Here is a 16,199-nt window from a genome sequence, read left to right on the forward strand (position 1 = left end):
ACAGGCTTATATTTCAAAACAGAGTTTTTAATGACTAAATACATGTAAAATTACATGGTCATCTTTTTTGAATCAGTGGTCGATTGGTATTGCTCGAAATTTTTTATTTGTTTTCTTACATGTATATGTGCATATATCACTGATTTTTTTGCTGTTTCCCATCTCTTCCTGAGAACTTGTTAGAAGAGCTTTGTTTGGGATTTGACCACAGTGACTCTGACTTTGTAAATAGCTTTTTGAAAAGTCATGAAAGGATAAAATTCAGCATAGTCTTACAGTGATATATTGGAGTGCAATTTATATAGGAGTTCGCAATTTATCCCAGTATCACTGATGTTCAGAATTTAAGCATATGTAGTAATGTATTTGCTACTGGAGTTGATGCCAGAACAGATTAAAGTTTTGCATATTTTTGGAAAATAGAAACAGATCTGTGACCTTCAAAGATACTTAGAGTCCCTGTATAGATGATTCAGTGAAATCTGAGCACTGGCTTTTTTAACAAGATGGTTGAGTTGTTAATGTTTTTTTTTACATTTTCAACAGTCTCATAAAGTTGATTAAACAAATAATTGTACACCGGGTGATTCTTCAAGTGAGACTAAAACGTATTTCTATTTGTGCAAAAATCAAAACAGTATAGCTGTGCTAAAATGAAACAGCTTAGCCCCTCATTTTACGTTTTTTGCAAGGGGACACACATTTTTAACTCCTTATGAGTAGATAAATGTACTGATCTGAGTCTCAGTTTAAATATTAGCAAATAAAAATACCTAAGAAGTGCATGACTGCATCTGAGTGTGAGTGAGTGCCCATGCTGTCCTGGCTTCAGCTGGGGTAATAGCTGTTGTGTTTTGAAATTGTAGGAAAATAATGCTGATAACACACAGATGTTTTAGTTGTTGCTAAATAGTGTTTATACTAAATCAAGGACTTTTCAGCCTCTTTTTCTCCTCTTCCAGGGAGAAGACTGGAGGGGTACAAGAAATACTGTTAATAATTCAGACGTTTAAATTACTGATTGGCACTGCTTACACAGAGTCAGGGCCTTTTCTGCCTCTCACCCCATCCCACCAGTGAGTAGGCTGGGGGTGCACAAAAGGTTGGGAGGTGACACACCCAAGACAGCTGATCCCAACTGACCAAAGGGCTATTCTAGATACCAAATGACATCATGCTCAGCATATAAATTCAGGGGAGTTGACTGGGAGGGGCTGGTTGTTGCTGAGGATCTGGCTAGGCATTGATTAGCAGGTATTGAACAGTTGCATTGTGCATCAGTTATTTTGTATATTTTAATTTTATTGTTATCATTGTTATTATTTTCTTCCTTTTCTCTCCCATAGAACTATCTTTAACTTAATCTGTGAGTTTTCTCACTTCTTGCTCCACTAATTCTCTTCCCCATCCCTCTGCAGACAGGGTCAGTGAGTGACTGTCTGCGTGGTGCTTAGTCACTGGCCGAGATTATACCACAACATGTGTATGTTGAATGCTCTTCTGTAAAACCACACGTTATGGAAGAGGAAGAAGAGGATGGAAAGGGAAAGAAGAGGAAGGAAGAAACAAAGGAAGAGCAGGAAAGGGGAAATACAAAGGAGGGAGGAAGACATGTAGAGAGAGAAAGAGAAACAAAATGAAGAAAAGAAAGGGAAAGAAAAAAGAAAGAAAAAAGAAAAAAATACATAGAAAAAAGAAAAAGGAAGGAAAAAAGGAATGAAGGAGAAGAAACGATAAAGAACAGGGAAAAGGAAAGGAGAGTAGAGAGGAAAGATGGGGGGGAAACACCTTTTAATTGTACCCCTCTATCATCTTATGTGCTTGCAGCCATGTATTCACATACCTTTTTCATTAAGAGCTGCATCTTCCTTTGCCAGGTATAGCACAGGGTGCTGGAGGTTAAGAGGCATCTAGATAAACAGACAAGCTAGATGTAGTCAGAAGGCAAATTTTTAGGTTTCATCCTAACATGGGGTTTGTTGTTTTAGGCAGAAATAGTTGACATATTTGATTGAGATGTCAATTTCATCACTAGGTTTTGGAATGTCTTCCTCCCTTTACATACTGTGGTTTCTGCTAAGACTTCAAACTTGCTCATTCTTCATCAAAAGCTGTGAATGCCTAATTTTTAAAAGACCATTCTTGTCTTATGGGGAGCCAAAGTTTCTAGATACTTAGCAGGTGCTATTGTGTTCATTGCCTTTTCTTTCAGGCATTGATCTTAGTTGCCTGTTTAATATAATTTGACCTAAAGCTATATGTCTAGTTTTATAAACTCTCAGTGTTATGTCTTTGACAGAAGAAAACTAATATAAATTTTCAGATTCATGTCTGCCTCCTTGACAGATGTAAAAGAGCATCCTATATCTATGCTACCATGAGCAGAATAAGAAAGCAGTGGGTGAAGAAGAAAAATGTGTTTGTATCCTTATATCACAATTCTATTTACAGATTTTAATTATACTCACTACTATGGTGATTCTTACCTGGAATTTAAAGGCTTGCATTTGAACACACAAAACTTCATCCGCTTGGAATTTAAAACATACAGTCCACATGGACTCCTCCTGTATATTGAACAGAGCCCAGAAACAATAGGACATTTTTTAATCCAGCTTTTCATCAAACATGGCAACTTACAGGTAAGGCATCTCCTGAAGGAGAATTAAAGCTAGGATCTGTAAAACTGTTTTGGGGTTTTTTTTATGCTTCCTATTGTAGAAGATGATAGTGTTACAGAGAGTCTTGACGTTCTTTATTATTTTAAGGAAAATAGCTGTCAAACTTGCTGTCTGTTACAAGTAATTCATGGCTAATATTATTAATATGTCTCACAAGATGTGGTGCTTGAGGAAAATTGAATAGTGATTATAATTGGAATGTGTCATATAAAAAGTACACATTAAAAGACAAAAATAAAGAAGGTGGACTTTGTCTTCACAACCAGTATGAATTAAGGTATCCTATTTAGTATTTGAAGCTTAAGCTGACTGAACCTCCTCATGTGAAAGTTCATTAAAATTATTATAAGGGAGGCTGTGGAACTGAGTTAATTGTCATAAGAAAATTTACTGTAAAGAGGGAATAGAGTGTATCTTTGTTACCATGTGGCTCTGACTAGAAGCCTTTTATTTCATCTGTTATGTTAGTACACAGTTTCACAGGATCACAAAAAGTCCCCAAACATTTGCTTGGCTTTAATAGACAAACTGAATAAGAATAAACTTGTTTATAAGCTTTAAGGAATAAAGCATGTGTCCCAGTGTACCTTTATCTTTAGTAACTTATTCCTTCTTTTCTGAGGAAGGGATAAATCTTGAGCCTTATGAAGAGATGGGCAAATACTAAAGACACTCTAAAAAGCTATTAAAAAAGAAGCTACGTTTCTTATAATGGATCTTCTATCATCCTGTTAAAAATTTCTGAAAGCTTTGCTGCAATTATATTCTTCTCTAAAAGCTATGAAATGACTGTTAAGAACAGCATATTTTAGTTATATTTGCCTTCACGTTTAAAGATCATGATTGTACTAAAAAGGTATATAAATTGCAGATAAACAGTAGGATAAAAAACCTTTTATTTTATTTTATTATATTCTGATTTGCTGTGTTTTAGTATGCTTTGACTATCTATTTTGACTAATCCCATTTGTTCACAACAAATGGGATCAGTCAGGAGCAGGACGTTATCCAAGCTTTAGAAAATGTTGATGGCTTTAGGTCCATCTTACTTGTATTCATGGTAAAGTAATGATGTAGAAAAATATTTTTCTAACATATCATTAGCACCATAAAATATGAAAGTACTTTAATTGACAAAAATCTATTCAGAGATCCCAGTGTGCCATGTTAAAATTAATTGAATTCACTTAATCATTCACAAAGCTGGTCAGTTAAATGTAGATTTAAAGCCCTATGAACAAATGGTTCTAAGCTTACAATCATGCTACAATTACAAGTAGACAAACCATGAAATCAAGTGCTTGTTCACATTAGTATAGGAAATTAAATGGTGTTCCAAAGTGCTCATGTCTCCATGCTACATTACGTGTTTGAAAGTGTAAGGAGGCCATAAAATGGTAAGTGAAATTCACCCATGGCCAACATTAATTTCAGCTGGGTTGCAGATGGTCAACTTCTTTGCAAATCAGGCCTGTAATATGTGATTGTACAAATACACATAGATTAGAGCATTTTCATGCAGGCTAGGAAGCATATATGTGTGCTTGTGTTTGTTTGGTGCAATAGACTTCCTGATCCAGATCTTTAATGAAACATTATCTTTACTGAATGCACATTTGATCCTTTGGGGTTTTATGAAGCCATTTGTAATTTTTAAATTTCAGTTTTAAGGTCTGTAACTGTTTAATTACTAGAAATTATATAATAAAAGTGTTTTTCCCACTCTGTAGTACCAGTTTTTATGTGATGAAGCTGCAGAAGTCAAAAACATCACTACTACTGCTAGAGTGGATGATGGACACTGGTATGAAGTGCAAATTAGGTAAGTTTTCTATTTTACTGTTTTCTGTGTTTCTAATTGCTTCAAAGGTCTTCTAAGTTGCATAGTTAGTAAATTCCAGTGATAATGTATCTCGTTAACTAGGAGTGATACCTGAACATGTGCTGTAAAATCATGTTATGACAGCGTGGACTACAACACAAACTTGGAAAGAATGTTTAAACCTGCAATACAGCTGGACAATGCCCATCACATCACTGATATGCTTAATAGAAATAAATTTATTCTCACTGCAATCATGTACCATAGCAAATATAAACATTCTGTCAGAGAAGCTACTGTACAGTAGGTCCAGGATAGGCGAAATACATGAATTTCCATTAATAAGAGTGTAACTAACAGAAAAATCTTGGAAAATATATAAGCAGAAGCAGCACCAAGAGTTTGCTGCTGTTGACTTGCAACTCATAAGAGGACATATTAATCCTGCAAAGGTAACAACACATGCAATTGAATGAGCATAAAAAGAAAGGAAGAAATGAGGTAGGTAGTAGGTTTTTGTATTGTGCTTTGCTCAGATGTGGCAGTGAGCAGTCAGTGAGAAGGACCACAGTTTGTTGCTGCATTTCAGCTGTCATCTTTATTTTGTGGTTTTTTTTCTACCATGGTAAACTAGGCTCAAGCTCCAAACCACACAGTAAGTGCAAACTTATACAAGGAACAAAAATCAATAATTCACAGCAGTTGTGCTTATTACCCAAAAAGTAAACAACATAAAACCAAACCTTGCTAATGGAAGCTAAAAGCAAGTGTAAGCTCCTCTCTGACCAAGAAGGAATAGAAGACATCTCTGAGACACTATGAAAGTGTCTAGAATCTTGAACAACATGATTTCTCTGTTTTTGACTCCCTCTCAATATCAAAATGGAGAAAGTGTGATTGGAATTTTATTTAGAGAGGAGATGCAAGGATTATAAAGGCATTAAGCAGCTTCTAAATAATGACTAAACAACCAGGGAACTCTGCAAGTCCATTAAAGACGACTGTGGGAGAATACAAAATTCTCTGAAATCACAAGTGACACAGAAGAAATGTATAAGGGCTGGAGACATAAAATCTTTAGTCTGTTAGCTAGTTTAATCTACTACGATTGTATTGTTACTCCTTTGTTGTTAATTTTAAGGAAGACTTAAGATCCTGGAAAAAAACAAATGAATGAATACCCGAACCCTAAGTACTGTAGGAGCCTTTGAGAAAAACAACCTTTCCCTAGTTGACACTGCTCAGGTAGCACTAGCTACCATGATGTGAGTGCACCTCTTATGCATTTTGCCCCAACTCTACTGAGCAGAAAACAACTTCAATCTGTAAATCACCCTATGGCAATAGCTGGAAAGAAAAATAACCCAACTTCTATTTCTGGTGTTCCATTTGAGCCTAAAAAGGAAGGAAGAAAAAGGTATCTTCTTACATTTGCAGAGAATGGAAATTATTTCAGGACAGCTCAGGTAAGATGAGCCACATTGATTTTTGCTGTTAAAAGAGAAGGAATGCATAATATTTCTGGGATTTGGGCTAATTAGTAAGCAATTATTAATTAATCACTCTACTCACTTTAGTAGACTGGAAATGGTTTTGGACATTGTTTTAGGATGACACTATGCAGACACCACCAAGTTGGGCAGGAGTGTTGATCTGCTTGAGAATAGAAAGGCTTTATAGAGGGATCTGAACAGGCTGAATTGATGGGCTGAGATCAGTTGCATGAGGTTCAACAAGGCTCAGTGCTGGGTCCTGCATTTGGGCCACAACCTCATGCAATGCTATAGGCTTTAGGAAGAGTGGCTGGAAAGCTTCCTGGTGGAAAAGGAGCTGTGGGTGTTGGTCAACAGCTGTCTGAATATGAGCTGTGTGCCCAGGTGGAAAAGAAGGCCAGTGGCATCCTGGCCTATATCAGAAATAGCGTAGCCAGCAGGGCAGGGCAGTGGTCATCCCCCTGTACTGGGCATCAGTGAGGCTGCACCTAGAATCCTGTGATCAGTTTTGGGCCCCTCACTACAAGAAAGACATTGAGGTGCTGGAGCAGTTTCAAAGAAGGGCAACAAAGCTGGTGAAAGGTCTAGAGCTTAAGTCTTTTGGGGGCTGAGGGAACTGGGATTATTCAGCCTGGACAGAAGGAGGCTCAGGAGAGACCTTATCAGTCTCTGCAACTGCCTGAAAGGAGGTTGTAGGGAGGTGGATATTAGTCACTTCTTCCAAGTAACAAGCAATAGGACAAGGGAAAATGGTCTTAAGTTGTGCCAGGAGAGGTTTAGGTTGGATATTAGGGAAAAATTCTTCACTGAAAAGGCTGTCAAGCATTGGAACAGGCTACCCAGGGAAGTAGTTGCTGCCATTCCTGGAAGCATTTGAAAGGCATATATGTGTGGTGCTTACAGTTGGTTTAGTGGTGGATTTAGTAGTGGTTTGGTTTAGGGGTGGATTTGGCAGTGCTGGGTTAATGATTGGACTCAATGATCTTAAAGGTCTTTTCCAGCCTAAATGATTCTATGCTTCTAAGATTTAAAGTCTTAATGGCACAGATGTCAGAATGATTTTGTTAAAGTTGCTTCTTATTTTAATTTAGTGCATCTTCACATGTGCTTGAGTTAATTAAGAAAATGTATATATTTCACGGAAAAGTATAACTACTGCTTTACATATTTTTTCTTTATTAATAAAGATATATTGACAATTATATTTTATAAAGTTGCTCTTGAACTATGTATATTTCTTGGGTTATGACCATTTAATTTAATCAACTGTAGTATAATATGGCATAGTGAAACTTAAAAATTGCTGTAGCTTACTCAACAGCTGTCTACAGCTTTAAAAAGTTTGTTTTATTTTCTCAGAACTGGTTTCCAGTAAGATAAGTTGAACAATGTTATCTGGGATGTTGGTGAAGTCAGAATGGGTATGTAGCAGCTACTAGATATTTTAATATAGTGGGTATGCATAGTGTGAGATTTTCTTTGCAGGTATGAAGTATTATGAACAGACAAGATGGTGATGAAAAAATAATACCATATTGTACTAGTTTGTTGAAAGAAAATGCTCATTCTCTTTGCTTAAAGTATTCCTAATTCTTGGAGTGGTTTTGATCTTTCCCTGCAATGGAGAGATTTTTGTCTTTCAGATTTACTAACAGCAGTGCATTTCAGCAACTGAAGATAAGCCATATGCAAAAAATATTCTGCCTCTACAATATTGTATTAAATGAAAGAAATAGACTTAAAAGTATGAGTGCTGTGTAGTACATGTTTGAATACAGTAAAAATTAGGTAGTGATGATATCTTCCTTTTCTGCTTACAGAGGTATATTTTTCTGCTTCCTTTATCCCACAGAAATTATTCCTGGTGTGAATTAAAGAAATTTCACACCTTTTAATGTTTGCAAATAGATGTGCATATTACTGTCATACACTGCACTGTATCCAGTTCTTATAGTTCACCAGAGTACTCAGGCTGAAAGTAAAATGGCAGCATTGCTGAAGTACAACAATGTGATGATGGATATACTGTGGCTACAACAATTGTAACAATTTAATAAAATTGAATACACTAAAAGGTATGGATTTGGATCAAAATCTGAGATAACTCAATAATTTTGGATAGGATATAACTTTTTGCCTCAGATTAGTTTTCTAGCATTGGCTGCTAAAACCAACATGTTGCCAAGGTTTGTCTCAGAGTAATAGCTAAGAATTCTGGTTTATGTGCAGGCTTGTACGGTTGTTTGCTAAGTCTAGCTATTAATGGAAATCATTGCAGCTGTTTCAGATTTCTGACTGTATTATTTTGGTTTTCTTAAGAATCTTTCCAGGGAAGTGAAACAGCAAAAGTGTAAAACATGTATGGGCAATGTCATCAAGGGATTACATTTCTGCAGGTTATTATGAAGGAAAGGAAATTGTGAAGTTTACATGTTTGGGATGCTCTACCACAATCTTCTCATTCCAGCCCTTATAAAACTGCCTTCTTTAGTTGCTTTAAGATTTATCTTGCTTGATCTTTGTCATCAAAACAAGTTGATAAAATAACACGTATTGCAGAAACATGCCAATCTGTAACAGAGGTATTAGAAATTTATCCTTTTCTTTTATTCATTATGCTTCATTTCAACAATTATTTCAGTACTGCTAATAATATTCTCCTTGATTAAAGAGCAATTTTTATTTTATTTTTCATCTCAGATCACAATTGTTGATTGCTTTAGCAAATTGATTATATATAAATTGATTATGCAGTAAATGTCACAAATGCAACTTGTTTCTTTAAAAATGAGTCTATCCCCTTTGACCTTTTTTAATTGACTGTGAGCATTAGGATTACAAAACTGGTATAGATTCTCCATCAGTCCAGAGAACAGCTGCAAAATGTGACAATTTTCATTTCTAAGGAGTGCATTATTCTTCTCCTTTAACTCCTAATATTTGTGATTTGAGGTTTGCACTAGTTAACTATAGGACGTTTGACGATTGATTGTCTTGGGTTTGTAGATGTTTTCTGATTCCTGTAGTTAGAAAAAGATCCTTCTAATCATGTCATAATGCAACATATGCTCACTCTGGATCTTGTCTATTGCTTGGTTTTGGTCGCTTTTAATGAAGGCTTGAGATAATCCATATGGTAGAAAATATGCTGTATTTATTATCCTTCAGAATATACTACAAAGCTTACATTTTCCTTATGGTTTACAGGCAGGTAAGATAAGCAGATCATAGATTAAAAGATTAGAAAAAAAAATGCAGATACTTTTCTGTTTTGTGCTTTGGGTTTTTTTTATTTATTTATTTTATTTTATTTTAAAATCCTATTTTTATTTAATTGCAAAGGTGCTAAACATTGGCCTTCATTTTTTAATGTAACAACACATAAATGAATAAGTCGTTCATCTGTTGTTTCATGTACTGTGTAAATGCCATGTAGTCTACTTAATAAAAATATGCTTAATGGGCCATCTTCCATAAAAAATTTAAACCACAATATATTAATAGTAATGGATGCTGCTTAATTAGAGAAGTGTATTCAATATTTATAAAATGCAGTAAGTATACTCTTGATAGAAGATAGCTTCATGGTCTTTTCATCTTCTAGGCCTCTCCCAAGGAAGCTCATTGCAGAGAGGCAAAGTCAGTGAAAACAAACTGATTTAAGAATATAGTTTAGATGAACATTTTTTAAATAATGACCTTACTATCAAAACCTGGATTTGTAAGGTAGAAAATAGGAATGAGTTGATTATGACACCTCAAGAAAATTGAAAGGATTCTTTTTTTTGTTTAGTTTGGAGGTGTCGTGGTTTAACCAATGCCAGACAGCTTGTCCACTCACTCCCCACCCCCCCCCTTCTTGCCCTCCCCTGTTCTCGGAGGGACGGAGAGTATCAAAAAGAATGCAAGTCCCACGGGTTGAGATAAGAACAGTTTAGTAACTAAGGTATAACACAAATCACTACTGCTACCAACAATAATAGTAATGATAAAGGAAATAACAAAGGAAGAGAATACAGCACCCCATCACCAGGCGACCGATAACTTGCCCCCCCAGCCCGACCAAGCACCGACCGATACCTCCTCCAACCCTGCGGTCCACTCTCCCTCTTCCGGGTCCCTCTCAGTTACATCCTGTGCATGACGTGCTGTGGTATGGAATACCTCTTTGGTCAGTTTGGGTCAGGTGTCCTGTCTCTGCTTCCTCCCAGCTTCCCTCCTCCCTGGCAGAGCATGAGGCGCACAAAGTCCTTGGCCAAACCAAAACATCACTGTTTTCCAGCTCTGTTCCCAGCTGAAAGTCAAAACACAGCACTGCACCAGCTACCAAGAAGGAGAAAAAATGACTGCCACTGCTAAACCCAGGACAGGAGGTTTTGGACAGAGATAAATAATTTATGTTAAAAATATTTATGGTGACTATCACACAGATGAAAAGGCAGGAGTGGAGAATATCTCCCCAAAAAAAAAGAGTATTCTGGCATACCTCTGAAAGGAAAAAGAGACTGAATTTGCAATGGGAAAGAGTAGCTGTTAGCAAAAGTAGCTCAAAAAGTGGAAAACTAATTTCTAGATCCTAAAGATGTCTGTTACACAGTGACACTATTACTGACCACTAGCAGTGCATGACAGTGCTACAGAAATGGCAATGCTGGATTGAATCAAGAGAATCAGAGGTGATTCTGATTGATGAACTGTGAGATTAAAACCAAATATGAATTAAAAACACTAAATAGACAAAAAGTTTTGAAATCTTGCTAGTCAGAATATATCTTCATATATTTTTCAATTAATTCTGCTAACCTGTGCAGTACATTTAGAGAGAATTAATTTGATTTTAATCCTTCCACAGATATGTAGAAGGGGAGTTGGACTAATAACATTCCCTCCTGTGACTAATTTTATTCATTACTTTATCTCATAAATACTTAATTTAAATGTAGCTTAATCTGTCTTCCTATTTGGAGGTCAAGTGTTCAAAATAAATGGTGGTGCTTCTTAAGAATAAATGTTCAATCAATAATGGTTTTAAGGTTATACTTTTTTTTGTCCAAGATCTTAATCATCACTTTTTAATGACTTAAAGCACTATAGAAATAATGATTTTGTGAATGCTAGAGAGAAATAGCAATGTGTATACAAATATAGCATCTCAATAAAAACTATCTGAACAGTTAAACAGTTATAAATTCAGATAAGCAAACTAGTCTATGTGCAAGTTGAACACTGAGAATGCGTTGATAACATGTGCTGTTGAAGAAATATTAAGGAAAGTGATAGTGAATAAAATTATCCATTTTGCTTTTTAAGTATGCATTTTTGTAGTTGAAAATTATTTTTGTGCACAAATACCAGAAATTAGTTTTACTATGCAGTTTATCAATGCAGTTATATTCTGTTAATGTTAGGTATTTTCAAATTTCAGTTAGTTCCTTTTTTTTTTTTTTTTTCTGAAAAGATGTTTTAAGCTTTGGTACTAGAAATTTTTTACCAAAACTATCATCTCTTCTTTAAAGTGTCATTATCATCAAAACCAAACCTATATTTTTATATCTAGATTCACAATTATTTTTTTCCACACTTACAATTGCCTTCCTTTCTATATCTTCAGTAAAAAAAACCAAAGAAACAACATGCTCTCTCTTACTGACTGCTGCATATCACTTAATTCTATATCAGAGATTCTGTCTCAATAATTTATATATGTGCTGGAGGCTTTTCCTCAGGACATGTCCTAAGCTGGTTCTCCCTTTAAACATATTTAAATCCTGTTCTTTCCCATGCAATCTATACAGTAACTCCATTCTTCATGTTGTTAATTTCCCTGACTAGTCATAATTATATTCTCAGAATAACCTAAATTGCTAATTTTTTAAACAAAAAATAACATTGACTGACATCTGTTATGCATTTGAAATATTTTTTCCATTTATAAAGTAATTGAACATAACAGTATCTTATTTCTGAATGGATTTATTACATGGAAAACAGACCTAAAATATATATAATGCACACAATCCAGTATTTTCTTTTAGACACTTAAATGTGCTTAGCCATTTGACCTCCTTAACAAAGTGAATTTAAATTCTTGTGTTTTCAAATGGGATGTAAATATAGTTCATACAATATATGCAGAGTAATTAGAAGTAAATGCATCAGCTATCACAAAAGAAGCTTATGGAAAAAACAGTGTAGGATTTTAAAAACATTTTGTGAAACTTCCCCACCCCCACCCCCCCCATGGATGAACATGTTAGATCATTTTGACACTACAGAATAAGGTACTGTAGGCTAACATTTTTATCTAAGATAAGAGTTTTAAAATTTCTCAGGTTTAGAGTTTCAGAAGGGACCATTCACTTGACCACCAAGGGACCATTAGGCTGACCTTCTCTATGTTATAAGTCATAGAATAGTTAGGGTTGGAAAGGACCTTAAGATCATCTAGTTCCACCCCCCCTGCCATGGGCAGGGACACCTCAGACTAGACCATGTCACCCAAGGCTCTGTCCCACCTGGCCTTGAATGCTGCCAGGGATGGAGCATATACCAATTCTTTGGGCAACCTGTTCCAGTGCCTCCCACTCACACAGTAAAAAGTAAGGAACTCTCGCAGTAAAAAAACTTCCTTATATCAAACCTAATATTTTGTTCAGAAAGCCACACTTCAGTTAAATCAAGCCCTTCACTTTCTTCAATATTTCCCTAAGACACATTCTACTCTGGTCACCTCTTACTAAGCCAACAGCACTTGTGAGGAATTTATTCATCCATGTCATTATGGCTAGCAACCCCCAGCTAATACTTCAGTGAAAAGTTTAAAATAAAATCTGGGTACAGATTACTGTCTGACGTTGCTAACCCTATGTCTCATATATGTGATCTGAACTACATGAACAAGCAGTGGCAGACATGTGAGAGGTGTAATTCCCTCTCACCTCAAAGATTTTTTTTACCTGCTAGATAACATTTCACCACAAACCTCAAAGTCTGCTATTTGAGAGCTGTCCCAGGGAATGGAGAAACAAAAACAATGTGACTGCTGTTAGGCACTGAACGTTGCCTAACATGAAGGCATTTTTTTATGAAAATCATTGTACTGAGTCAGATATGAGGAACCATGAGTATTTGAAAGATGACGCAAGCCACACTTTTATCACTGAAGAAAGAGGGATGTGCAGAGAGTAGGCCAACCAGCATAGCTGTCTTAGAATCATGGAATCATAGAATAGTTAGGGTTGGAAAGGACCTTAAAATCTTCTAGTTCCAACCCCCTTGCCATGGGCAAGGACACCTCACACTAAACCATGCCACCCAAGGCTCTGTCTAACCTGGCCTTCAACACCGCCAGGGATGGAGCATTCACAACCTCCTTGGGCAACCCATTCCAGGGCCTCACCACCCTAACAGTAAAGAATTTTTTCTTATATCCAATCTAAAGTTCCCCTGTTTAAGTTTTAACCCATTACCCCTTGTCCTATCACTACAGTCCTTAATGAGGAGTCCCTTCACAGCCTATAAAGGCCCCCTTCAGATGCTGAAAGGCTGCTATGAGGTCTCCATGCAGTCTTCTCTTCTTGTTTATTCAGACAGTGCTGTGTGAATGCTGTACACTGTAACACATACTTAGTAAGAAGGAAGCTGTCTTTACTTTATCTCATATTATTCCCTTTCAGTCAGAGTCATCTGAAGGCAAGGAGATTGCTCCTTTTCTGAAAGCAAATAAGCTTTGTCTCCCTGAAGGACAGGATAGAGCTTGCAGAGTGTCTGCAGCAATAGTACAATAGTGCAGACTGGGAAAATCCTAAAAAAAAAAAACTAACAAAAAATAACAAAAAAACTCCAAACCCAACCAAGTAACCAACTAAACAAAAGCAGACTGCTGTCATAAGGGAGCGCTAAGATGAGCCTTGTCAGACCATGGAGGGAAGGAGAATTTGTTACGGATCAACAGTGTATAGTAAAGAATTTATTCAAGTTAGAGAATAAAATTGCCTTCTGTTTAATCTATCACACTTATTTCTACATTTTCAATATTTAAAATGTTACCTTTTAAAAATCTAAATAAAGTCTGTCTTAAACGACTTTATTAAAAAGGGAGCTCCTTTTATGTCTTTTTTGAGAAGTCCCTTTAACTAAAGGAAGACAATTCAAAGTCCCTTCAAAGGGAGACTTCTGCCCTCAGGGGAACTTGGTTGCTTTTATCATGTTCAGCCTGGTTTGTTCTCCCTCTATTCCTTTTGTGGGTTTTTTGTTTGTTTGTTTCTTTGGGGTTTTTTTAATCTGGCTATGACTCGTGTGGCTAGAGCTCACATAGAAAACTGATCAGTTAAAGTATATATACTTTTTAGCGTTTTCAGGTAAATTACTTCTTTAATGCAAATTGCTACATGAAGAACATATGAATGCCCATGGAATAAAGGCTGGGAGTCAGTCCTTTGCCTAAATTGCCTGTCAAACCACACCTATAGATGTGTAAGAAATGCCAGTGAGATGACCTGGGCCCTACTGTATCTACTGTACATATTCACAGTCCTTCATTCACTTTCAGAATTTCTCTAAAGTCTTAGCTTAAAGCTTGTCTTCCTTAAATGAGCAATTTAATTCTCAGGAAAAAATAAATAAATCATGCTGTTATATTATTGATGTTTCATAAGCATACTGCTTTTGAACAATGTGTAGTAAAGATCTCAGTTCTGCATTGCCAGACATATCAGAATACCCTTTGCTATTCTGAAGTCTCTACAAGTGCTTTATTCATTCAACAAGAACTAGCATTGCACAGAAAAAGGAGGAATAGTGGAAATGGACGAAACCTAGAAATAATGACAGAACTTGATTTAATATTTTCATATCTTGCATTTAGTTTCCAGAAACTGAGAATAATGAAAGTAGACTTTCTTCTTGCATATCTGCCACAGTATACAAAAACCCCTGCACTGGTCAAATCTTGTAATAAAATGAAAGACTAAAACTAAGTGCATTTGTTTGCAGGTAAATAATATAATTTTATTTTGCATCAATAGGGTGTAAAGAAATCTTAATTGGAATGAAAAATTGTCATGAAATCAAAACTCAGTATGTTGTGTATGTTTTTGATATTCCATAAAAAGTGACTATTTTTTCATAAACTTCATGTGAGTCAACTGAGACTAAACAAAACTGACTTTTTTGAGCAATGTGTTTGACTGCAATGGATTTAATTATGCTAAATTGATCATATTAACATCTAACAGCGACTTAATACCACCAATTAGTTTGAAACAAACTGTTGTTTTATAGCCTCTTTAAGATAAGAGCTTACTTGTTTAGTCATGCCACATCTTGGGTACAAATCACATTCTATGCCTTGTCAGAACTCTGCCATCAAAAGAGACACAAGTTAGAATTTAGAATGATCAAAGAGACAAATCTGTGATATATAGCGTTCTATTCTTGCTCAGATTACTTAAGTAGATAAAAACTAAAAATTGCTGCTTTCTTTTACTTTGGATCTCAAAAGTGCTTGTTAGATCACACATTTTCTGCATTAAATTCTGAAACAGCTTATTTCAGGGACAGAAACTTAAGGATAATAGAGTAAGACTCTGATAACATACTTAAAACTTTGTTCTTTATTATTTTCTGAGGAATATCAAAGCATGCTTATGGATAGTTAAAGGTTCAATGTTCTGTGACCCCATGTCAGAAGCACAGAAATGATACTAAGGAGAACACAGACGGGGGAGGGGTATACAGCACAGAAATAATTCTGGCCTACAGAGTTGTAAATACGAATTTCCATTGTGTAACTATCTTATTCATTGAAGACTTTCAGTTTCACTTGAAATAAAATGTTGGTGTTGCAAATCTAGATCTGACACTAAACTTGCCACTGTTTGGATGTTTTAATACAGTATTCTCATTTAGGCTAAGCTTTTCAACAAATTACACTGTATTTACATCAACTTGAAATAAATACGTATTTTCTAGGTATAATATGTGCAAATAGTATTTAAGTTTGTTATAATGTGAACAGCAGGAAACTTGAAGCTCTCCAAATTGCAATGACAGAAATGGCCAGAGGCATGGATCATTGTTTTTTCTCTATCTAAATCTGTAGTAATAAATAAAACTGAAATCTGAAGACTATTCTCTGTACCTAAGGCCAACCAGAGGTTCCAGATAATGTCTGTAAAAGTAATTATTGTAAAGTAGGTTGGC

The 16,199-nt window shown here is 35.7% G+C and overlaps 1 protein-coding gene across 1 annotated transcript in view; it reads left to right on the plus strand.

Moving 5' to 3' along the window:
- The window catches only part of EYS (eyes shut homolog), a 579,093-nt gene that overhangs the window by 312,720 nt on the left and 250,174 nt on the right, over nucleotides 1-16,199 (plus strand). The window contains exons 21-22 of the mRNA XM_061347833.1: nucleotides 2,452-2,642; nucleotides 4,412-4,503. Of these exons, the coding sequence (XP_061203817.1) occupies nucleotides 2,452-2,642; nucleotides 4,412-4,503 (283 nt within the window). The remainder of the gene's footprint in view (nucleotides 1-2,451; nucleotides 2,643-4,411; nucleotides 4,504-16,199) is intronic.

This window comes from Neopsephotus bourkii, unplaced genomic scaffold (genome assembly GCF_033783945.1).
Source record: "Neopsephotus bourkii isolate Nb327-2 ecotype Australia unplaced genomic scaffold, CSIRO-AGI_Nbou_v1 NB_330, whole genome shotgun sequence".
Classification (NCBI taxonomy): Eukaryota; Metazoa; Chordata; class Aves; order Psittaciformes; family Psittacidae; genus Neopsephotus; species Neopsephotus bourkii.